The sequence below is a fragment of the Haliotis rubra genome, unplaced genomic scaffold, assembly GCF_003918875.1.
Source record: "Haliotis rubra isolate DU_JTF1 unplaced genomic scaffold, ASM391887v1 Scf239, whole genome shotgun sequence".
NCBI lineage: Eukaryota > Metazoa > Mollusca > Gastropoda > Lepetellida > Haliotidae > Haliotis > Haliotis rubra.
In genome coordinates this window covers 587,143-610,845 of record NW_025766436.1, presented here as the reverse complement: position 1 = coordinate 610,845, position 23,703 = coordinate 587,143, and the positions used below count along the sequence as shown (strand labels likewise).

At 40.5% G+C, this 23,703-nt stretch overlaps 2 protein-coding genes across 2 annotated transcripts in view; one reads left to right on the top strand and one right to left on the bottom strand.

The window, feature by feature from the left end:
- LOC124278525 (pyridine nucleotide-disulfide oxidoreductase domain-containing protein 2-like) overlaps positions 1 to 13,653 on the bottom strand; it is a 46,817-nt gene extending 33,164 nt beyond the window's left edge. Inside the window, exons 1-6 of the mRNA XM_046714251.1 lie at positions 13,386 to 13,653; positions 12,716 to 12,735; positions 11,944 to 12,037; positions 4,609 to 4,682; positions 1,482 to 1,637; positions 1,125 to 1,278 (exon numbers count right to left, since the gene is read on the bottom strand). Coding sequence (XP_046570207.1) covers positions 1,125 to 1,278; positions 1,482 to 1,637; positions 4,609 to 4,682; positions 11,944 to 12,037; positions 12,716 to 12,735; positions 13,386 to 13,566 — 679 coding nt within the window. The 5' untranslated portion in view covers positions 13,567 to 13,653. The remainder of the gene's footprint in view (positions 1 to 1,124; positions 1,279 to 1,481; positions 1,638 to 4,608; positions 4,683 to 11,943; positions 12,038 to 12,715; positions 12,736 to 13,385) is intronic.
- A 4,863-nt stretch (positions 13,654 to 18,516) lies between these two features.
- On the top strand, positions 18,517 to 23,385 carry LOC124278524 (V-type proton ATPase subunit e 1-like). The gene is made up of 4 exons (XM_046714250.1): positions 18,517 to 18,673; positions 20,135 to 20,182; positions 20,835 to 20,927; positions 22,529 to 23,385. Coding segments are annotated over exons 1-4 (249 nt in total). The 5' UTR covers positions 18,517 to 18,566; the 3' UTR covers positions 22,530 to 23,385.
- Positions 23,386 to 23,703: the final 318 nt, after the last annotated feature.

Below are 23,703 nucleotides of genomic sequence, written 5' to 3'. Positions count from 1 at the left end.
GACCATAAGGATTTTCAATGAGGTTAAACTGTACAACAAACATGATGTAGGGTATTTGCTAATTGTAGGGAAGCAAAAATCTCATTTTCAAGGGGTTCAAGGATTTCTAAAAAATAATCAAGCTTTTGTTTGACTAAAGACTAGAATACATGAGCCTCACATCCTAGAGAAAACAATAATGTGCCATTTTCCTACATGCAATGTGTATTGAAACATCAAGAAGTCAAATATTTATTAAAAATTGCTCCTATTAAAGTGTTATCTGTGTGAAACTGTTAAAGCTGGTGAGTTTTTGAGGAAAGCTCCCAACAGTGTGTTCTTCTACCAGCCACTGACAGTCAAGTATAGCACCTGGCCTTTACACTGAGGAATTGTTCTTACTCACAGAAGTCAGGAGAGTGACATCTCGGGGTGCCTCAAAACAAAATGCTTCCAATAGGATCAGTGCTTAGCAGTCTCGGCTTTTTGCTCTTCTAGGAAAACTCTCAACCCAAACCCCTGCTGCATGGAGACTACCCATTCATGTGAAAGGCTACAGGGTCCTGTGATGCCTCTGATAATGACAAGTACTGACTTTTGTCTTGCCCTATCATCGCCCACCTGCCTTCTTCAACCCAGGCAAGCTTCACTCAGGAAGATGCTGTCCTACCACAGCCCCCGGCTCTACTTGGTGCATGTTCTAGTGGATGAAAAGAGATTAGGGTCTGACCAGCAAGACAAATCGGTTATAAATCTTGAACCAGACGAGACAGCCCTTGGGTTGGGATGATGGAATGTTGGAAACATGATGATTGCCAAACTTCTGCAAGAAACATGCCTGCAAGAATCAGGCACTTGGAATAGACTATATCTTCTACTGGCAGGGAAGGAAGCTGATCAAGGTGAAGGAGAGATCGAAGGAACAACATCTCTGTGCATATACATTAAGTCAAATGGCCTGACCACTGAGAACAAAAACCCATATTAAAGAATGTCCAAAGAACAGTCTGTTATGTTCAAAAACTTTGAAAAACATAATAGCAGACCTAAACATGAAGAAAATACTGCTGAGCTCAAACCAAAGCCACCTGCCCACACAACGTAATCCAGAGAAGAGCTTTAGGAGGTTAAGTTGGGTAGTTTACCTGCTCCAAGAAGAGTCCTTATTGATGGTAGGCTGTTCCACTTCTCCCGGAGTGAAGCGGAGCTGAATGCAGTGAGTGGAAAGGGTGGGCTGTCTAGTAAAGGGTCCATGGCTGTCACAATACGATCCAGGGTTTCTTCATACTCAGTGAAAGCCTGAGTGCAAGTCAAGGAAGCATTTGTTTGTTTATTTGTTTATAGCCACACACAATAATATTCCAGTTATATGACTGTGTCCAGGACCACACAATCCAGTGATTAACATCATCAACTTCGATATATGCAACAGAGATATCATAACATGCAACATTTTGAAGATGTGCTGCGATCAGTGTTATGACAAAGGGATATACTTGTACCTGTGCATCTTTATGTGAAAACTGAGCAATCTGTTGTTTGTTCTTCTCTTGATCTCGACTGAGCAGCAGTGACCTGGCTGTGCCATCACGACCACCAGGTGTTGCTAGGGGAGTGTAAGAGCTGGGGTCACGCAGGTACACTTTCAAACCATACTTCTGTAACAATCAATCCACAGTTTCAGGTAAACTTTCACCTTTGGACTTCAAAATAATTCTATGCAAATGGTGCCTAGTTTAGCAATGTAACAATATACTGAAAACCAAATAATATACTGAACCTAAAAAGAAATGTCGCACCGATAGCGGTTTCTTAAAGCACACACTTTAATTCACTCTAATTAATCAAAACGGAAGATTGAGTTCAAACAATTATGGTTAACACATTTTCACAATTAGAGTTCACACAATCTAAATCACCAAATATGGTACCATTAAGATACCCCAAAGTCAGTATTATGTGTGGCCTCTATGGACATCGATAAAAGCGTTGCATCGTCTGTACATGGAATGAATAAGCCGGTTGATGAAGGTCATAGGCACTAAGGTCCATACTCTGCGAAATGCCTGATCGAGTCTTGCCGCAGTTGTCAGCCTTGTTTGGAGGTCATTCAGGGTTTTTTTAATCCTGACCCCAAGGTGTTCTATAGGATTTAAAACCGAACTGAGTGCAGGCTATTGTTGGGTTTGGATGCCATGTTGTCTCAGGAAGTCCAATGTTGCTCTGGCAGTGTGGGCACATGTGTTGTCTTGCTGGTAGATGTGATTTCTGTAACGCCCAAAATGTGGTACAACGTGGGCTATTATGACTTGGTCAAAATAGCAAGCAGCTGTCACGTCATTTTCTTATCCTGGACCAAGATTCTGGAACACCATGGTGTCAACAAACTGGTCCAGACCAATTGCACCCCACACCATGATGCTTGGACCACTCCACCAGTCTCTTTCAACAATACACTCATTGGAAAACAGTCCCCCACGCCTTCACCATACTCTCACTCTGCCATCGACTGTTGAAACACAATATCGGCTTTCATGAGATAAAAGCACAGTTCTCCATTGTCGATAACGCCAATTTCGATACTGAGCTGCCCATTTTGGTCGGTTTTGGCACTGATGAGCAGTGAGGACAGGACTACGATATGATCTGTGACAACAGAGGTTTCTTCCGCGAAAACGTTGACGCACTGTATCGGCACTGATGGGTCTGTTGTGAGTCCCAATGGTCTGGCGTGCTGTTTGCGTCACTCTGGGGAAGCGATCGTGCAGATGGTTGTGCACAATCTGTCGGTCTTGACGTTGTGATGTTACTGAAGGTCGTCCACTGCATGGACGGTCTTGGATGCTGTTAGTGACCTGATACCACTCCTGCAGTCAGTAGATTGTCCTAACATGAACATTAAAATGATTGGCTACCCTCCATGCAGCCTGACAAGCTTGCAATCGTCCCCAGACTTGGTTCCTCTGATTGTGTCAAAACAAAAATGATTTTAAGCGAGTTTGGGACTCGATTCATTGGAAGGGTGTCATGGCATGCACATGCATTTTCATTTTCAAATGTCATACGGAGTCTTTTTACCATGTCTGCCTTTTTTGGTGCGTTTGGTCGATATGCTTTTTCATCAGATAACACACTGATGTTGGTAATAATTGTCAGTTTAGATTGAAAAACATGTTCACAAAACGGTACAATCATAAGAAAAACACCACCTTGTAAGAACAAAATTTTGCATTTGATTTTGAAAGGCGACGTTTCTTTTGTGGTTCAGTATACTTATCAACACCAATTTGATGAACACTGATTCTCTGGCATGGCCTTGTATGCATACTTTACACAATGTGGAACTTGAAGTAGGTACAAAGTAGTAAAAACCTACTTTTACAATCACAAACATACATCTACAATGTGTTATAGATGCTCAACACACATAGATGCATGTGCACTTTTATTACCTACTTAAATACAAGTGAGTGAGTGAGTTTAGTTTTACGCTGTACTCAGCAATATTCCAGCTATATGGCGGCGGTCTGTAAATAGTCGAGTCTGGACCAGACAATTCAGTCATCAACAGCATGAGCATTGATCTGCAGAATTGGGAACCGATGATATGTGTCAACCAAGCCTAACCCGGACCTTCACGGGTACCTTAAAATACAAATGGCTAGTAACTTAGATGCTTGATTGGCATTTTAGAAGGTGATATTTGATGAACATAGAGATTTTTTCTGGGTTACATCTTCTTTTTATTCTCGAGTACAACGTTTCAGGGCTTGTTCTGGCCCCATCATCAGGTGTTACTGTTCAGTTTACCTGATGATGGGGCCAGCTTAGCCCTGAAACGTTGTACTCGAGAATAAAAAGAAGATGTAACCCAGAAAAAATCTCTATGGCTAGTAACTTGTTAGTAGAGTGACATGGGAACCAGTTGGGAACACAATGAACATGTGCAAATATAACATTACATAGCTGTCAATCCCTGAGACTTCCAATGAGAAGCTGAGGTCCAGGGGACACAGCCCCTGGTCAGCTCCAGGGCAATGTGCTGGTGGGCGGTGCAGGGGGCACAAAGCGCTTCCCGAAAACATTGCTCTTTAGGCTATTTAAAGATGATTTTTATGTCATTTGGTGCTAGTTTATAAGCCAAAAACCAAACTAATAAAACCAAAAAAATAACAAATATTTCATAATTTTCAGCATGTCCTAAAGGCAAAAAACTATGTCCTTCAAATCATTTAATCAAAATCAAAATCAAAATTACATGACATCTTGAGCACGAAATATTTTTAAAACAGTCTCTCGATGGAAAATAGATCTTTAGCCTAAAATCACATGAGTATAATAGTACGTTATGTTGTAAAAACAAATATTTTTAAAAAATGTTCAATAATGCAAGAGTTTAGAGAGGTAATGCTTGAATGTGTGACATCGAGTCTCACACAAGATGCGAGAGAGTTAACAGGTATGACTTTATGCAATGAGATTACCGGTTAACGACTGGATTAGAATTCAGTGATCACTTTCAATATTACTCTGACAATAAAGTCACTACACATTACCACATGTATCACAATGCAATAATCTGTCAATAATCTTCCCCAACTTATAATATTACTGTACAATATTATTTACCTTAAGCTGTAAGTCTTCCACTATCTTGGGCCGCAACAAGCTCAATACATAAGATGCCCTTGAAAACTTGAAACCTGAAACATTGAATGTCCAAGTGACACTGACATGTTTCTTCAATACCAAAAAATATACCAATAAGTAATATACTAGCCACTAAAGAAACTGTGCACACAGACAATTCCTTCAGAATTGGACTACAACACAGAAAAGATGACATGATGTAGACACTTTATAAGCTGAAGTATCGGGCCTCAACAACATGTCAAAAGAACATGAACAATATCCGTAACGATGACGTCAGAAGTTCAAAACTGAGTCGGGGGTCACACGTCAAAGTCACAAAGTCAATAACGGGTATGACCATCATGCGCGTGACACACAGCAGTGCATCGACGATGCATAGAGGCTCCCAAATTTTCCAAATGAAGGCCTGGGGAATGGTTTGGGACGTGGTCACTGCCGTCTGGAACCTGTGTCTGATATGAGTCACCCGAATCCATCTGTCCTGTCTTGGCGTCGTTACTCAGGGACGCCCAGAACGTGGTTGGTCGGCGACGTCATTACTGTTTCCCTAACGCCTGACCAATGCAGATATCGTGTTACGATGGCATTGGACATGTGCTGCCACCTGTTGTTGGCTCATGCCTGCTCGAACCATTCCAATGGCTTCATGACGTTGAGCACATGTTAATCTTGGCATGATGTGCATGTGACTTCTCATGTGAATTTGTGAACGTTTGAATGACCAAAGATCAAGCTTTCGACAGTGAAAGCAATTTCTGAATTTCACATGTTGTGTGCAGCTGCACAGGCTGCATGTGCAGTAACACATAGCAAGTCCATAGGCCACCATCAATGACGTCACGTCGCCTGGCACCTGCATGAGCATTTGATTGTCTCCAATACTTGCTCTGTACACACCTTTATTTATGCATAAAGACGCTGTCTGCCTATCTTTATATTTTCTGTGTGCACAGTTTCTTTATGTGGCTAGTATATATCATTTTTTTATTTTTTTTTATTTTCATTTTTTTATTCCCAGAATTATATTTACAGACTTTACCTCAGTAGTACAGTACAGGTAGCTTCTTAGCATGCAAGTACAGTGTTTCTTTGATCTCATTGTCAAATAACATGCTGTTCACATATATATAAAAAAACGGTCAAAAACTAAACATGTATATGAAGTGTTACGTGTTTACAGATTTTAACTCGGTAGTACACAGAACAGTACAAATAGTTTCATTGTACACAAGTACAGTGTTTCCTTTGTCACTTACTGTAACATCATGCTGTTCACAAATATGCAAAATGGTCTAACTAAGCATGTACGTGAAGTATTTACATGTTTACAGACTTTATCTCAGTAGTACAGTAAAGTACAATACAGGTAACCTCATAGTACATAAATATGTAAAATGATCAAACTAAGCATGCATATGAGTGTTACATGTTTACAGATTTTACCTTTACCTCAAAAGTACAGTACAGTACAAGTGGCCTCATAGTATACAAGTAGTGTTTCCTTGATCGCATTGTCGAATATCATGCTGTTCACAAATATGTAAATGGTCAAACTAAGCATGTATATAAAGTGTTTACATGTTACACAAATCTGTTGATAAAAGTTTAATTATTGGCAAATAATGTATGGAAGGAGGACCAGAAGCTAAAAAATTTGGCATAATTACAATTTGAAAAAGCTATCATTTTTGTTGCTTCATAATATTTGATGACTTCTGCTTTAATATGTCTAATATTCAGAGTTTGCTTTTTTCTGCTTCTTTTATAGATAGCTTCTTTAACCACCAAGATTACAGCATTCAATGGATTATTGTGTTTGCCTTTAAATCCAAATATATTATTCTCTAGAGAAAAATTCATTTCACCCTCTGAAACAGTTCTAAGCCATTTTTCTACTTCCTTCCATATCTTTTTCACATGAAAGCATGCGAACAGCAGGTGTACCATGGTTTCTGAATCTTGTCCACAGAATGTACATAAGTGTGATTCAGATATTCCTATCTTGTACAAGAAGCTATTTGTTGCTAAAATATTATTCACTTTTTTAAATTGGAACCATCTCATATTCACACTCTCAGTACATCTATAAGACATCAGATTAATATTTTCTTGTTCTGATCTATCAATTATTCTATTCAAACACTTTTGACATTTTTCCAGTGCATCTGTACTGAAGTCTGGAGCAAATAAAATCTGATAAAACATTTTACTACCCTTTTGTGTATTGATTATGCTGTATACATTAAATGGGAGAGTAGGATCATATATCCTTTCTTTGTAATCATTAATCAAACATCTTTTAATGTATCTCGATATTGTTGACTTGAGCCCTTGATATAGGATAAAATTTGTTTCTAAATTATATGTTTCTACAAGTTTGTTAAAGGAATAGATTTCTCCCTTTTCATTGAACATATCCTTAATAAAACGTATACCCTTTCCTATCCAGTGCCTGTATTCAACCCATTTGCCACCAATAGAGATATTAGAGTTGTACCATAATGATTGAGTCTTTATGTCTGACATATTTGTAATCTTATCATAGCATTTGGATAGATACAAACCCCATGCCGATACAACATCCCTCCAAACAATATTTGTAATGTATGGTAATAAAGTAGTGTTCATATATAAACAATCCGCCAACCATAGGGTATCTATTCCTGGGATAAAAGTTCCAGCATGTTTGACCCAATATGACTTATTGTGAAGTCTTTTTATCCATGATAGTTTTTGTGATAATATAGTTGATTTAAGATCAGGTACCTTAATTCCTCCATATTTAGGTGGTTGTGTCATGACACTTCTCTTGACCCTATCTATCTTACCACGCCATATGAAGTTAAAACATTTCTTCTGAAAACTATTTAGCTGTTCGTCTGGAGGGTTAGGTAAAGAGGCAAACAAGTGATTCATTTTAGGTAGTAGTAAAGATTTCAAAATAGTATTTCTACCCATAGGCATTAAATGTCTAATTGACCATTGTTTCATTTCTTTTTCAATATTTTTAAATTTCTCTTTATAATTTAAGTTTACCATTTCTTCTAAATCTACACTGAAATTAATACCCAGTAATTTAAAATGTGTCTGACTCCAATCCAAATTCCACTCTTCACAGAGCTTATACCTAGATCTCTTTTTTGACCATATCCAAATTAATTTAGTCTTCTCAACATTAACCTTAAGTCCAGAAAATCTTTCAAAAAAGTGAAGAATATTCATAACAGCATACAGACTTTTCTCCGACCATCCAAAGACATAGTAGTATCATCTGCAAATTGTTCTAAAATATGTTCTATATTGCCCATTCTAATACCTTAATATTTTTTTCATTTCTTATCAATATAGCCAATATTTCAACACACAATATAAAAACATGGCGATATTGGATCTCCCTGACGACAACCCCTTGTAACTGGGAAAAAGGTGCTTGCGAAACCATTGACTAACACACTCGATTCAATATCCGTAAAAAAAGTGGAAATCCACTTTTGGATACTCTCTCCAAAATTGAAGAATCTTAATACGTTTATCATAAATTTTCTATCTACTGAATCAAACGCTTTTTCAAAGTCTATAAGTAATAATAATCCTGGAATCTGAAATGTATCAGTATAATCCATTAAATCATATATACTTCTAGTGACTTCCCCTATATATCTGCCTGACACAAATCCCTTTTGGTTTTCATTTATTAACAACTCTAAGATTTTTTTAATTCTATTAGCTATGGCGGCCAATGCCAATTTATATGAAGTGTTCAACAGTGATATTGGTCGCCAATTCTTGAGGTATATTCTTGGTTTGTTATCCTTAGGCAAGCATGTAATTAAACCCTGTTTTTGAGTTACTGATAGGGATCCTACTTTATAAGCATAGTTAAGAGAACTTAAAAGGTACTTATTCAAGTCATTCCAGAAAATTTTTAAGAATTCAGATGTAATACCATCTGGTCCTGGGCTTTTTTCATTTTTCATTTTTTCAATGCTAACAAAAGTTCTTCAGTATGTTAGCTCTCCCTCTAGTGAACTTGAGAGACACTCAGACAATTTAGGTACTTCATATTTTCCCACTGTTTCTTCTAAGTCAATTTCACTACAACTTTCATTTGTATGCAATTTTTATAGAAGTTTTAGTTTCTTCTAATATTTCTTCCTGTTTTTAATTACATTTCCAGCTTTTGTTTCAATTTGATTTATAGATTTATTAAGGAAATTTCTAAGCTCCATATGTAGGAAATATTTACTTGCTTTCTCTCCCTGCTCTATCCATTTAGCTTTTGACCTTACAAAGGAACCTTTGGTTTTTAATAAATTAATTTCTTCTAACTTTTCTTTGGCTTCATTAATTCTTTTTACTAGTTTTTCATACAAGTGACTACTTTCATCTAGTTGTATTTCTAATTTCTCAATGTCTTTTTCTAGCCGTAGTTCATTTTCCTTACTCTTTTTCTTTTTTGTAGCTGAGTACCAAATAGTAATTCCTCTTATTTCCATTATAATCATTTCCCAAAGCAGCTGATCATTTATAGTGTATGTATTTTCACCCTTCTCTGGTGTTTCATAAAGATTTATTACATTTCCTATTGTATCTTTAACTTTTCTTACGTATTCTTTATCTTTTAAGAGAGAGTTGTTAAATTTCCAAAACCCTTTCCCCCTGCTTAACTCTGTTGTTGTTAATGTTATGGATATAATTGAGTGATCTGTACATATATTTATTTCCGTTTCGTGAACTGCGTTCATTATATTGTGTGAAACTAAAAAAAAATCAAGACGTGCTTGTTTAATAGGTGTGGGTTGTTGCCAGGTAAATCTACAATTTCTAATACTTCTTTCCGAGCCCCAGGATTATTGATGTGTTTATAATTATATGTATATATCATGTTACACTGTACTATGAGTGAGTGAGTGATTGAGTTGGGTAGTGAGCGAGTTGGTTAGTGAGTGGGTGGTAGGGTGAGTGGGTGGGTGAGTGAGTGACTGAGTGGGTTGGTGAGTGAGTGGATGGGTGAATGAAAGGGTGGATGGGTGAGTGAGTGGGTTCGTGGGTGAGTGAGTGAGTGGGTTGGTAAGTGAGTGGGTCAGTGAGTGAGTGGGTGGGTTGGTGAGTGGTTAGGTTAGTGAGTGGTTAGGTTAGTGAGTGAGTAGGTTAGTGAGTGAGTGGGTTGGTGAGAGGGTAGGTTAGTGAGTGAGTAGGTTAGTGAGTGAGTGGGTGGTGGAGTGAGAGGGTAGGTTAGTGAGTGAGTGGGTTGGTGAGAGGGTAGGTTAGTGAGTGAGTGGGTTGGTGAGAGGGTAGGTTAGTGAGTGAGTTAGAGTGAGCAGGAGGAGTGGGTGGGTGAGAGGTTAGGTTAGTGAGTGAGTAGGTTAGTGAGTGAGTGGGTTGGTGAGTGGGTAGGTTAGTGAGTGAGTAGGTTAGTGAGTGAGTGGGTTGGTGAAAGGGTAGGTTAGTGAGTGGGTAGGTTGTTAGTGAGTGAGTGGGTTGGTGAGTGAGTAGGTGAGTGAGTGAGTGGGTTGGTGAGTGGTTAGGTTAGTGAGTGAGTAGGTTAGTGAGTGAGTTGGTGGAGTGAGAGGGTTAGTGAGTGAGAGTAGGTTAGTGAGTGAGTAGGTAAGTGAGTGAGTGGGTTGGTGAGAGGAGTAGGTAGGTTGAGAGTGGGTAGGTTAGTGGAGTGAGTAGGTTAGTGAGTGGGTGGGTTGTGAGTGAGTAGGTAGTGAGTGAGTGAGTGAGTAGGTTAGTGAGTGAGTAGGTTATTGAGTGAGTGGGTTGTGAGTGAGTAGGTTAGTGAGTGGGTGGGTTAGTGAGTGAGTAGGTTAGTGAGTGGGTGGGTTAGTGAGTGGAGTAGGTTAGTGAGTGGGTGGGTTAGTGAGTGGGTAGGTTAGTGAGTGAGTAGGTTAGTGAGTGGAGTAGGTTAGTGAGTGAGTAGGTTAGTGAGAGTGAGTAGGTTAGTGAGTGGGTGGGTTAAGTGAGTGAGTAGGTTAGTGAGTGGGTGGGTTAGTGAGTGAGCAGGTTAGTGAGTGGGTAGGTTAGTGAGTGAGTAGGTTGGTGAGAGTGAGTAGGTTAGTGAGTGAGTAGGTTAGTGAGTGAGTGGGTTGGTGAGTGAGTAGGTTAGTGAGTGAGTGGGTTAGTGAGTGAGTGGGTTAGTGAGTGAGTAGGTTAGTGAGTAGGGTTAGGGTTGGTGAGTGAGTGGGTTGTGGTGAGTAGGTTAGTGAGTGAGTAGGGTTAGTGAGTGAGTAGGTTAGTGAGTGGGTAGGTTAGTGAGTGAGGTGGGTGAGTGAGTGAGTAGGTTAGTGAGTGGGTGGGTTAGTGAGTGGAGTAGGTTAGTGAGTGAGTAGGTTAGTGAGTGAGTAGGTTAGTGAGTGAGTAGGTTAGTGAGTGAGTAGGTTAGTGAGTGAGTGGTGGGTTGGTGAGAGGGTAGGTTAGTGAGTGAGTGGGTTGGTAAGTGGTTAGGTTTGTGAGTGAGTGGGTTGGTGAGTGAGTGGGTTGGTGAGTGGGTGGGTTAGTGATTGGGTGGGTTAGTGAGTGAGTGGGTTAGTGAGTGAGTGGGTAGGTTAGTGAGTGGGTGGGTTAGTGAGTGGGTGGGTTAGTGAGTGAGTGGGTTGGTGAGTGGGTGGGTTAGTGAGTGGAGTGGGTTAGTGAGTGAATGGGTAGGTTAGTGAGTGGGTGGGTTAGTGAGTGGGTGGGTTAGTGAGTGGGTGGGTTAGTGAGTGGAGTGGGTTGGTGATTGGGTGGGTTAGTGAGTGAGTGGAGTGGGTTAGTGAGTGGGTGGGGTTAGTGAATGGGTAGGTTAGTGGAGTGGGTGGGTTAGTGAGTGGGTGGGTGGTGAGTGGTTGGGTTAGTGGTAGTAGTGAGTGGAGTGGGTTGGTGAGTGGGTAGGTTGGTGAGAGGGTAGGTTAGTGAGTGGGTGGGTTGGTGAGTGGGTAGGTTGGTGAGTGAGTGGGTTAGTGAGTGGGTAGGTTAGTGAGTGAGTGGGTTAGTGAGTGGGTAGGTTGGTGAGTGGGTGGGTTAGTGAGTGGGTAGGTTAGTGAGTGAGTGGGTTGGTGAGTGGGTAGGTTGGTGAGTGGGTGGGTTAGTGAGCGAGTGGGTTAGTGAGTGAATGGGTTGGTGAGTGAGCGAGCAAGCAAGTGGCATGTCATAGTTAGCCTCACTGCAGGCCAACCAATGTAAGTGTTAACCACTATACCACCTGGAACATTCCTCCTCAGTCAGCACTGATACCACCAGGCCACAGCTGTCTGGAAGACTGCTGGGAACAAACTGCAACACATTGTCAGTATCTGGTGAGAAGGTGATACACTGTTGCTGTGAGCAGACCTGGAATGATTTCCTCTGTAACTGCAGCGCCTCCTATGACGTGTCTCCGTTCCACCACACACACATCAAGCCCCGCCTTCTGTAGATAGGCTGCCTGTAAACATAACAGTACTAGTACTGTAATTCTTGACATAACACATGTCAGGCCCCGCCTTCTGTAGGCAGGCTGACTGTAAACAGCAGTACTAGTACTGTAATTGTCATTACACGTGTGAAGATCCCGGCTTCTGTAGGTTGGCTGCCTGTCAACATAACAGCAGTACTAGTACTGTAATTCTTGTCACAACACATGTCAATACTGACTTCTGTAGGTAGGCTGCCTGTCAACATAACAGCAGTACTAGTACTGTAATTCTTGTCACAACACATGTCAATACTGACTTCTGTAGGTAGGCTGCCTGTCAACATAACAGCAGTACTAGTACTGTAATTCTTGTCACAACACATGTCAAGCCTGACTTCTGTAGGTAGGCTGCCTGTCAACATAACAGCATAACTAGTACTGTAATTCTTGTCACAACACATGTCAAGCCTGACTTCTGTAGGTAGGCTGCCTGTAAACATAACAGTAGTACTAGTACTGTAATTCTTGTCACAACACATGTCAAGCCTGACTTCTGTAGAAATTTTAAAAAATAACACTGTTCTTGTGCTCACTCTCTCCCAAACCTTTACTTCCCACGCTCATAGACGCTCAAACTCCCAGAATTCTGTAGAGCTTTCATATTTTCAAAGACGTATATACGTTCCCCACACAATACTTAGTACTTACAGACACCAGTCCATTGTGGCCTGGAAAATAATGGAAAAGACATATACATGTATGTACATAGACTTGAGCAAACAGTATGCACACAAATAAACAAACATTACATGGAATAGAAGTACAGATGTATTACTATTATATCCCGTAAGACATATTTCAGGAAATGAATATATTTCTGTTAAAATTATTCTTAATATTTCAGGTGAACCATCATGTAAATATTTTCCCAAAAATCAAAATACAAAACAAAGCCTCACCCAACATTGGAGTCTTAAGCTGAAGGGGGCGTTGTCGGCGCTGGTGCTACAGACATGTACCCCAGGTATGTTTCTGTATATAGGACGAGTTCATTCTGCATTGCACTGTTTTCTTGATCGGAACTGTCATACTGTTGTATTACATGCATTTGATTGTGTTATGTAAGAAACGAGCATACACAGTAATGAATATTTTGTGATGCATAACACCATTTGCAAACAGTTGAAAAGGAACAACTACATACGGTTTCAGTTTTGGGTTGCAGAATATGGATAGCGGGTACGTTTCTGTATTTGGACTTTGTTTAGTGTACCTTTCTGTACACAGAAACGTCTACCTGGGGTAAATGTCTGTGGTACCTGAGTAATGTTGGACCCATGCCCACAACAACCGGGGCTTCAGCCACTCAGACACATACCTGCACCAATCACTACTACATCATACTGGGACTTGAGGCTGTCCGTGTGGGTTGACCGCTGTCCACTGCTGCTAAAACTGTCCACAGACTGCTTTCTACCTGATCCTCTAACAGACAACTGACCACATGTGACCATGTCCCTCCCTGACCGACAAAGTTGGACTACATTCCTGTACAGCATGGTGCATTGGAGTGCTGGAGCACAGTGATTCTGTCTCACTGTTGACCCTTCTGGGATGTGACAGCTGGGCTTGAGCTATAGCTGACCTGCACCGTGCCAGCACATACATGACCTTCATAGATACAGGCAATATTAGTATGAGTGAATGAGTGGGTTGGTGACTGGATTAGTGATTGGGTTGATGAGTGAGTGGGTTGGTTATAGTGATTGGGTTGTTGAGTGAGATTAGTAAGTGAGTGGGTTGGTGAGTGAGATTAGTGAGTGAGTGGGTTGGTGAGTGAGATTAGTGAGTGAGTGGGTTAGTGAGTGGGTTGGTGAGTGAGAGGGTTAGTGACTGGGGTAGTGAGTGAGTGGACTGGTGAGTGAGTGGGTTCTTGAGTTAGATGAGTGAGTGAGTTGATGAGTGAGGGAGCTAGTATAGTGAGTGGATTGGTGAGTGAGAGGGTTAGTGAGTGAGTGGATTGATGAGTGAGGGGGCTAGTGAGATTAGTGAGTGAGTGGGGTGGGTGAGTGAAATTAGTGAGTGAGTTGGTGAGTGAGTGGGTAAGTGAGTGGGTTGGTGAGTGAAATTAGTGAGTGAGTTGGTGAGTGAGTGGGCTAGTGAGTGGGTTGGTGAGATAGAGGGTTAGTGACTGGGGTAGTGAGTGAATGGACTGGTGAGTGAGTGGGTTACTGAGTAGGAGTGAGTGAGTTGATGAGTGAGGGAGCTAGTATAGTGAGTGGATTGGTGAGTGAGAGGGTTAGTGAGTGAGTGGATTGATGAGTGAGGGGGCTAGTGAGATTAGTGAGTGAGTGGGTTGGTGAGTGAAATTAGTGAGTGAGTGGGTTGGTGAGTGAGTGAGTGGGTTGGTGAGTGAAATTAGTGGGTTGGTGAGATAGAGGGTTAGTGACTGGGGTAGTGAGTGAATGGACTGGTGAGTGAGTGGCTTACTGAGTAGGAGTGAGTGAGTTGATGAGTGAGGGAGCTAGTATAGTGAGTGGATTGGTGAGTGAGAGGGTAAGTGAGTGAGTGGGCTGGTGAGTGAGTGGGTCAGTGAGTGAGTGTGCTAGTGAAGTGAGTGAGTGGGTTGGTGGGTGAGTGAGTTGGTGAGTGAGATTAGTGAGTGGGTTGGTGGGTGGGTTATTGAGTGAGAGTGAGTGAGTTGGTTGGTAGGTGGGTTAGTGAGTGGGTTGGTGGGTGAGATTAATGAGTGGGCTGGTAGTGAGTGAGAGTGAGTGAGTTGGTTGGTGGGTGGGTTAGTGAGTGAGAGTGAGTGAGTGAGTGGGGTTGGTGTGTGAGTTGGTTGGTGGGCTGGTTAGTAGCCAGAGTGGGTTCGTGAGTGAGTGTGCTAGTGAAGTGAGTGGAGTGGGTTAGTGAGTGAGAGTGAGTGAGTTGGTTGGTGGGTGGGTTAGTAGTGAGTGGGTTGATGAGTGAGGGGCTAGTGTAGTGAGAGTGAGTGGGTTGGTGGGTGAGATTAGTGAGTGGGTTGGTAGTGAGTGAGAGTGAGAGAGTTGGTTGGTGGGTGGGTTAGTTAGTAGAGAGAGAGTGAGTGGGTTGGTGAGTGAGTTGGTTGGTGGGTGGGTTAGTGGCTTGAAGTGGGTTGGTTAGTGAGGTGTGCTAGTAGAGAGAGAGTGAGTGGGTTGGTAGTGAGAGAGTGAGTGGGTTGGTAGTGAGTGAGAGTGAGTGAGTGAGTGAGTTGGTTGGTGGGTGGGTTAGTGAGTGAGAGTGAGTGAGTGGGTTGGTGAGTGAGTGAGTTGGTTGGTGTGTGGGGTAGTGAGCGAGTGGGTTCGTGAGTGAGTGTGCTAGTGAAGTGAGTGAGTGGGTTAGTGAGTGAGAGTGAGTGAGTTGGTAGGTGAGTGAGTGGGTTGGTGGGTGGGTTAGTGAGTGAGTGAGTGGGTTGATGAGTGAGTGTGCTAGTGAAGTGAGTGAGTGGGTTAGTGAGTGAGAGTGAGTGAGTGGGTTGGTGAGTGATTGGGTGGGTTAGTGAGTGAGTGGGTTGATGAGTGAGGGGGCTAGTGAAGTGAGTGAGTGGGATGGTGGGTGAGATCAGTGAGTGGGTTGGTAGTGAGTGAGAGTGAGTGAGTTGGTTGGTGGGTGGGTTAGTGAGTGAGAGTGAGTGAGTGGGTTGGTGAGTGAGTTGGTTGGTGGGTGGGTTAGTTAGTGAGTGTGCTAGTGAAGTGAGTGAGTGGGTTGGTGAGTGAGATTAATGAGTTGGTTGGTGGGTGGGTTAGTGAGTGAGAGTGAGTGAGTGGATTGGTGAGTGAGTGGGTTGGTGGGTGGGTTAGTGAGTGAGTGGGTTGATGAGTGAGGGGGCTAGTGTAGTGAGTGAGTGGGCTGGTGCGTGAGATTAGTGAGTGGGTTGGTGAGTGAGATTAGTGAGTGGGTTGATGAGTGAGGGGGCTAGTGAGTGAGTGAGTGGGTTAGTGAGTGAGTGGGTTGATGAGTGAGTGAGTAGATTGGTGAGTGAGTGGGTTAGTGAGTGAGATTAGTGAGTGGGTTGATGAGTGAGTAGATTGGTGAGTGAGTGGGTTAGTGAGTGAGATTAGTGAGTGGGTTGATGAGTGAGGGGGCTAGTGAGTGAGTGAGTGAGTGGGTTGATGAGTGAGTGTGTTGGTGAGTGAGATTAGTGAGTGGGACGATGAGTGAGGGGGCTAGTGTAGTGGGTTGGTGAGTGAGTGGGTTGGTGAGTGAGATTAGTGAGTGGGTTGATGAGTGAGGGGGCTAGTGTAGTGAGTGAGTGGGTTAGTGAGGGAGTGGATTGATGAGTGAGTGATTAGATTGGTGAGTGAGTGGGTTGGTGAGTGAGAGGATTAGTGAGTGTGATGGTGAGTGAAATTAGTGGGTTGGTGAGTGTATGTCAGTCAAATTCAGAATTGGTCAAATTGTCCTTTCTTGGGATTTTTAGCACATCTGACAGTCATTTGTTCATGGGCCATTAACTGTGGACCATTTTGTGAGTTGGACTTTGTTGAAAGTGGTCATGGATCCCCAGATTTAAACTGTCACGACATTGCTAGTGTAGTTCTGGGTCTGGAATTCACTGGTCATTCTCATGAATTCTCATGAATATTAAAGGGGCACTGATCCACGGCAATTCTCTTTGTTAAAAACATTCATTCAATCTGGGGGTTTTCAGTGAATTTATAAAATGACTGTAAATAGGCAGGTTGTAAACTGCCAAAGTGAATCATATTTTACACATCCAGGCCTACAATGAAAAGGTTTGTGAAAACAGTGACTAGGTGTGGTCAGTTTTGCGTTGACGAAGTTTGAAATGATAACATAATGAAGAGGAATGATTCTGTTCAATGCTGCCTCAAAGGAATGAAAACAAAATGCCAATACTGTAAAATCCACTGACAAAAGTTATATGAATAATATCAAGGAGTTACTTTGTTAGAAGAATGTATCCATCAATATTCAAATAAAGGAACTGACAAAGAAATGTGTTCCATGTCTTTTAACATTCTAATATTGTAACAGTTTTATTCTAAGATAGTGTTAGTTTCTCAAGTGATCACATTACTTTGTATTAGGTTTTTCACTTCCATGAAAGGCCCATTTAAGCAGACATAGCACACATGACAACTATTTTCATGATGTTTAACATCCTCTTAAAAAAAAACCCATTTAGTAAGCCAACAATATGCAATCAATCAATGTATTATCAGTTGAATAAAGGACATTGTTTTTACATAGGCACTTTACGACAAAATATTGGTGCATTCGCTCTGTGTAAATTAACATGCATAAATAAACAGTAAGTTTAACAAATCCCCTGTGCAAGATAACAGTGAGTAATCATGCAATGTATCATTAGTTCATTCTTTGATCAATGCTTTTTAACTCAGCTGATATACATGTATTCTCTCTTCGTGTGCATATAACATTTAAAACATTTGCACATCAGACCTAAATTTATATGGTTAATTAATTACCCCAGACATGAAAAATGCCAAATGGGAACCTTTGTCAGGTAATCGGAGTGGTGTTAACACTAATTATGCCAGTTATAAAGTCATTACCTGAGCATCAAGTGAATGATGACTGAGTGAGTTTGGTTTTACGCCGCTTTTAGCAATATTCCAGCAACATCACGGCAGGGGACACCAAAAATGGGCGTCACACATTGTGCCCATGTGGGGATTCGAACCCGGGTCTTCGGCGTGATGAGCCAACGCTTTAACCATTAGGCTACCCCCACCGCCCCAAGTGAATGATGAGAAATACACAGGTGTAGGTTTATAATGCCAAACATGGATGTGTAGCAACCTTTGTATTGTATGCAATTTATAGTTGCCTAAAGATGCTGTTTGTAATGTAGGATACAGACTTCATTGCTGCATAAAAATATATGTACAATTGCTGTGTACTAAAGTAATGATTGAATGTATGTACTGCCTAAGTGGATTCTAAAATTTAACAAAGGTAAAGTGCGACTGATTTTGTTTACAGTTTCAAATAAATGTGTTTTAAAGTAATATTGTTTGTCTTAGGTAAATTGACTTGAAATATTATTACATGACATGACAAAACTCGGAAATAGCATCTAATACTAACAAGGCCTTATTTCTACACAAGTGCATATTTTCAAATCATTGGATAGTGTTACATTAAACATGTTTTAATTCATTCAGTCTTTCAGCTGAGCATTCGTTCGTGTGTCATCCTGAAGAATCTTACGCGAATCGAAACAAACATGTGATAATGTTTATGTCACGTGATGATGACGTCATTATATATTTTTGCGCACAAATGTTAATACGATAAAAAACATATAATCCATGGTAATCGTTCACATGCTTACATTGCCCCCATGACCAGATAAAATAATTTTATGGCAATAAATATATTTTTTAAAAATGTCATAACGAACTTAGATTCGTCTCGTTTACTACTTTCCACTGAAAGCATATTGCGCACACGAATTCCAAGCAAGTCGCCCAGTTTAGTCGCTGCGGGGAGTTCTACTTCTAGTCATGTGATGCAAGATACTTCCGGGTCATATCATTGAGAGAAGATGGACACTCCAGTTGTTGTTGGGATTGTGACGGCTGTTTGGGCCTTTATAGGCATTGTTTTGCCCATTCTAGTCCAATTCTTTATGTGGAGATCACCAAACAAAGGGTAAGATTGGAAAATGAAGATACTGAAAGTGGCAAAAACCACAAATCGTAAAATCAGTTGATATGCTCGTGATGGTGACAGTATGTCATTGAATGACCGGGCTGTGAGACGGATATCTGTGTTGTCGAGATGTCTATATGTGCACTCATGGACACCTGATCTTGTGATCGTGGTTACATACAAACAGCCATACTCGTATAATCATTAACATCTCATTTCTGGATTTTATAAACCCATACAATAATAAATACCTTCTTTTGATAATTTTGTTATAACTGTCAACAGTTAAGCATACTGTATGTTAAATGTCTGTGAAAATGATTCGTGAGCCATAAGAAAAAGACAAAATGCTGCAGTACACATAGTAATGGCAGAATTATGCAAGGTTATGAATATGAACTTAGGGTAAATACATGTAAGTACAAGTTAACATTTCATTATTACCGTCAGCTTGATCATTAGTACCTGGTGAGTGAAGCCAGTCCCGTAAATATGTAAGCAAGAATGCTGTTTACCAGATGGAGTTATAGCAAAAACTGGCTCAGGCTACAGTCATCAGCTCTGACTTCACTAGTATCAGCTGCCTCATCACTCTTTAAGATTAGATTTGTTACAGTTAGGTTTGGTTATTATCCTTAGTTCTTAGATTCCCTTTATGATCAAGCACCCTCTTCAAACATTAGGATCAGGAAAACATCCCTTAACAATCCTGACGGTTAGTTGGGGAGTGATTGTCTCATATCTGCTATTGAATAAATTCAATTTGGTCAAGATCAGTACAATTTTTATCAAGTTGCAAACTTGTAGAGAAAAGTGGCTACCTGTTGTCATGTTTGACTAAATATTTTTGGTAAGTATATTTTAGGCCTGGCTGTTGATGATCATTGATTATTGTTAAATATTGGAGAAATAATATGCTGAAAGAAACCGACACATTTCATGTCACTCTTAATGGTGGGTTTGGTTTGTCTTTTAAGAGCCTACAACTTAAAAGCAGTATATTTTTGCTGCTCTGGAATTTATGAAAAATGCAAAAATATATCATTTGATTTTGCATAACTGTCCAAGACTGAACTCCAAATTGGCTTAGGTTTCTTTTTACAAATCCAAACCTTTCGTATTTCTTTATGCTAGATATGACTGGTGACTATCATTTTCATAGATACTATATTAGTGTATAGACATTGTAAGGATGCAATGAGGGGATGTTGGAAACTGTCGTCTTGTTTTTCAGTCTTTAATCATGTTCATTTGTCATAATTAACTTATGGGGTGATAGGGTAGTCTAGTGGTTAAAGCGTTCGCTCATCATGCCGAAGACCCAGGTTCGATTCCCCACATGGGTACAATGTGTGAAGCCCGTTTCTGGTCTGGTGTCCCCCGCCATAATATTGCTGGAAATGAAATATTGCTAAAAGCGGGGTAAAACTAAAGTCACTCACCATTATTTTAATGTTTCAGAATTCTTCAGATTATGCTGGTGCTGAGCGCAGTGTGCTGTTATGTGTTGTAAGTATCCTTGAGAGTGAATGGCATCATATTCAAGAGTTGTGTCCTGTGGCCACACCAGCAGTCATTGTTTGCTCAAAGTATGTTTCTGGACTTGTCTGCTTGTTGGCTTCACTAAAGTGGTAAATGTCCGAAACATGCTTCACTTCAGGCTATCCACCCACAATTGTCACCTTGATCAGTTTCATCATTTTCGTCACACAACTGTTCAACATGGTTATTACAGCATGTATAGGTAGTGATGTTGTACATAACGATAAAATTGCTATGGTCAAATTTTATAAACTGCCCAAAACCTTGTTTTCGTGTGTAGACTTGCTGGATGACCATCCAGCTGTTTGGGGAAGGGGAACAGTGGTGTAACCTGGTTGTTGAAGTGTTTTATCATCACACCAAAGGCCCAGGTTTGATTTCCCCATATGGGTACAATGTTTGATTACTTTGAAGCCCATTTCGGGTGTCCCTGCTGTAATATAGCTTTGAAAAAGCTTAAAACCCAACCCTCACACTCGCTCAGGATGTATTTGTGACATTTTTATATATGACCTAAAATCATGCATGTATTCAATTGATTGTCTCATCAAATACATTCTACTCCAAACTGATCCTTGGAATAATAATAATGATTACATTATTGTTGTTCTGTCCACAGCTGGCTTACAGCTTACATCTGCCAGCTGAACCCCTTGTTTGGACCCCAGCTGAAGGGCGACCTACTGCAGGTCATACAACATGAGTGGAATTGGTAGGTTGTTCAATATTTGGTACATTACCAGTAGTGATGTTCCAATGATCGAAAATCGATCGAAAGAAGGATTAAAAATGATTATCGATTGTAAAAAAGCATATTTTCGATTAATCAGAATTTTGTTGTTTTTGTATAGCACCCTTGAATGAAGTAAACTAACCATCAAATTTGATGAATATTCACAAACAAACGTGCTCAACGGCGTAAAGCTATGCACATTGTAAAATTTTAACACTTTTATTGTTTAATTACAATTCCAGTGTCTTTCTTGCATGCATGCATTTCATTGCATGACAGCATTAGTTATAAAAAAATACCAACATTAATTAGAAAAAAAATGTGGAAAAACCCTTAAAATAGGTGATTACATTAAAAATGTTTATATTTCAATTATAATCGATAATCGTTCACCACAATCCTCCGATAATCGATAGTGGATTTGGTTTCCTATTTCCAACACTACATTACCATAAATACCAACACATGCATTACCATGGTTGCCAATACATCTCCAGCTGCATTACCATTATTACCAATACATCTCCAGCTGCATTACCATGGTTGCCAAGACATCTCCAGCTGCATTACCATTATTACCAAGACATCTCCAGCTGCATTACCATGGTGTACCTATATATCTCCTGGTGCATTACCATGAGTACCAATACAATTCCATTTTACCATGATTACAGTTCATCATTGATATACGGTTGGAGGAAAAGCTTTCTTACCAAGAAACTTGTTTATATTACTCCATCAACAGTTTCCAGATATCATTGGCAGCCAACTCCACCAACGCACTCCTCATAATAAGCACAGCACCTTACCTCCCCACCCTGTAGTCACTGTAGTTTGTGGCAAGGCTGATGCAACACATACGTATCTCAGCACCACACAGTTTACAAGAATATAGATGTTTGGTATCATGAAATATACCGTGAACAGCACACCAACAACACACATGTGTGGGGAAAACACCTTGTTTGTGTTTGTAACCAATGTTGGAAACTTCATGTTTGCTATATACTTGATGTGTGGACATAATGGAGTGGGGCTTGGCCATTCCATGAAAAAAATAAATGTCTGTATGGTCGATAGGATAGAATGTCTGAACTGAGAGAACCATCAGTGGTTTGATCTTGTTTAGAGAAGACATTAGGCTACATGACGACACTTTTCTTACATTACTGCATATGACTTTGAGCTCACATGAAATGAGGCCCGTGAAGATCTGGGTTAGAATTGATCTTCAGTATCCCATGCTTGTTGTAAAAGGCGACTCACGGGATCAGGTGGTCAAACTCGCTGACTTGGTTGACACGTGTCATCGTATCCAAATTGCATAGATCGATGCTCATTATGTTGATCACTATATTGTCTGGTCCTGACTCGATTGTTTACAGACCGCCCCCATATAGTTGGAATATTGCCGAGCGCAGCGTATTACTCACTCACTCACTTGAAATGAGGCTTGTGAAGCAGTATATTGGGCCATTTCTAATGCTGTTTCTTATACAAGTGTTAATCAGGCTAACACAGGCTACAAGTTTTGTCTTGAGTTTGATCATGTTGATGTACAATTGATGCTTTACTTCCAGATAACCCACAGAGTCTGACAATGAACAAACTGGCTGTGCAACTGTATATAGACATCTGTAGCTGTAAACCATGCCTGAAGGATGTTGCTATGGCAACACCTTTCATCCTGGATGGAATCAGTGGTTAAGGATCTGTTATACTTGTAGCAGAGCAGTCCAAGTATCTAGGATGACTTCGACATTCCACTGACCAAGGACATGTACTATGACTCATGTCTGATGTCAGTGTAGACAAATATTTATGCTCATTCTTCACATAAAATGGTTGAATCAATTGCTTAATAATAATTTGCATATGAACAATTTGTCATTCCTGTGAAAAGAATTCTTGTTCCCTTAAAATAACTAAAGCAGGACTCTATGCTTCAGAATATTAAGGTGGCACCACATACAGTTTTTACTCTTACCTTTAATACCCCGTATGGAAATCAATACACTTTCAAAAGCTATAATGTCTGTGATACTCTCTTCTGTAACCATGTAAGCAAGGAAATTTAGCAAACCATGAGGTGTATCACTTTATCTAGTCAAACCAACAAATCCATTTGGTCATGTGTTTCTTGATTTTATTTAGTTATCCAATAACGGTTACTTTGGCAGACCGCCGTGATATTGCTGGAATATTGCTAAAAGCGCGTAAAACCAAACTCACTCACTCACTTTGGCAGAACTGATTGTTTGTCTGTGTGCGTTTCCCTGTTTCAGTTGTATATATTTCTATGGAATCATTAGCACAGAGCATCATCAATTTATTGCCACAATCTCCAGGAAATGAAGAAGGTAGATATACAAGGAAATGTATTTGGTTGTTATGTCCATCGTTCATGTACATGGGAAATAAATGGTTCAATTCCAAACTTCAGTATTTGTCCTTTTATTGACTTAGTAGTCATGGCAACAACATTTTTAAGACACAAAATGTATTGTATCAATCTCCTTATATGAGATTGAACTAGATTACAATGAGAGGAAGATGTTGTCAGAAAATAAATGGGGTCAAGCGAGCCCAAATTTACTTACTTGAGGAATAAAAGTCTCAACACACTCTCATGACCCTAAAGGCAGTCTACAGAACAGTCACATGACCCTAAAGGCAGCCTACGGAACAGTCACATGACCCTAAAGGCAGGCAAAACCACATTTCGTTTTGTCAGTGTAATGTTTGAAACGTCTTT

Coding starts and splice junctions, on each gene's coding strand:
- LOC124278524 (XM_046714250.1), top strand. CDS start 18,567: ATGGACACTCCAGTTGTTGTTGGGATTGTGACGGCTGTTTGGGCCTTT. Junction 18,674..20,134: donor TGGAGATCACCAAACAAAGG/GTAAGATTGGAA, acceptor TTAATGTTTCAG/AATTCTTCAGATTATGCTGG. Junction 20,183..20,834: donor GCAGTGTGCTGTTATGTGTT/GTAAGTATCCTT, acceptor TTCTGTCCACAG/CTGGCTTACAGCTTACATCT.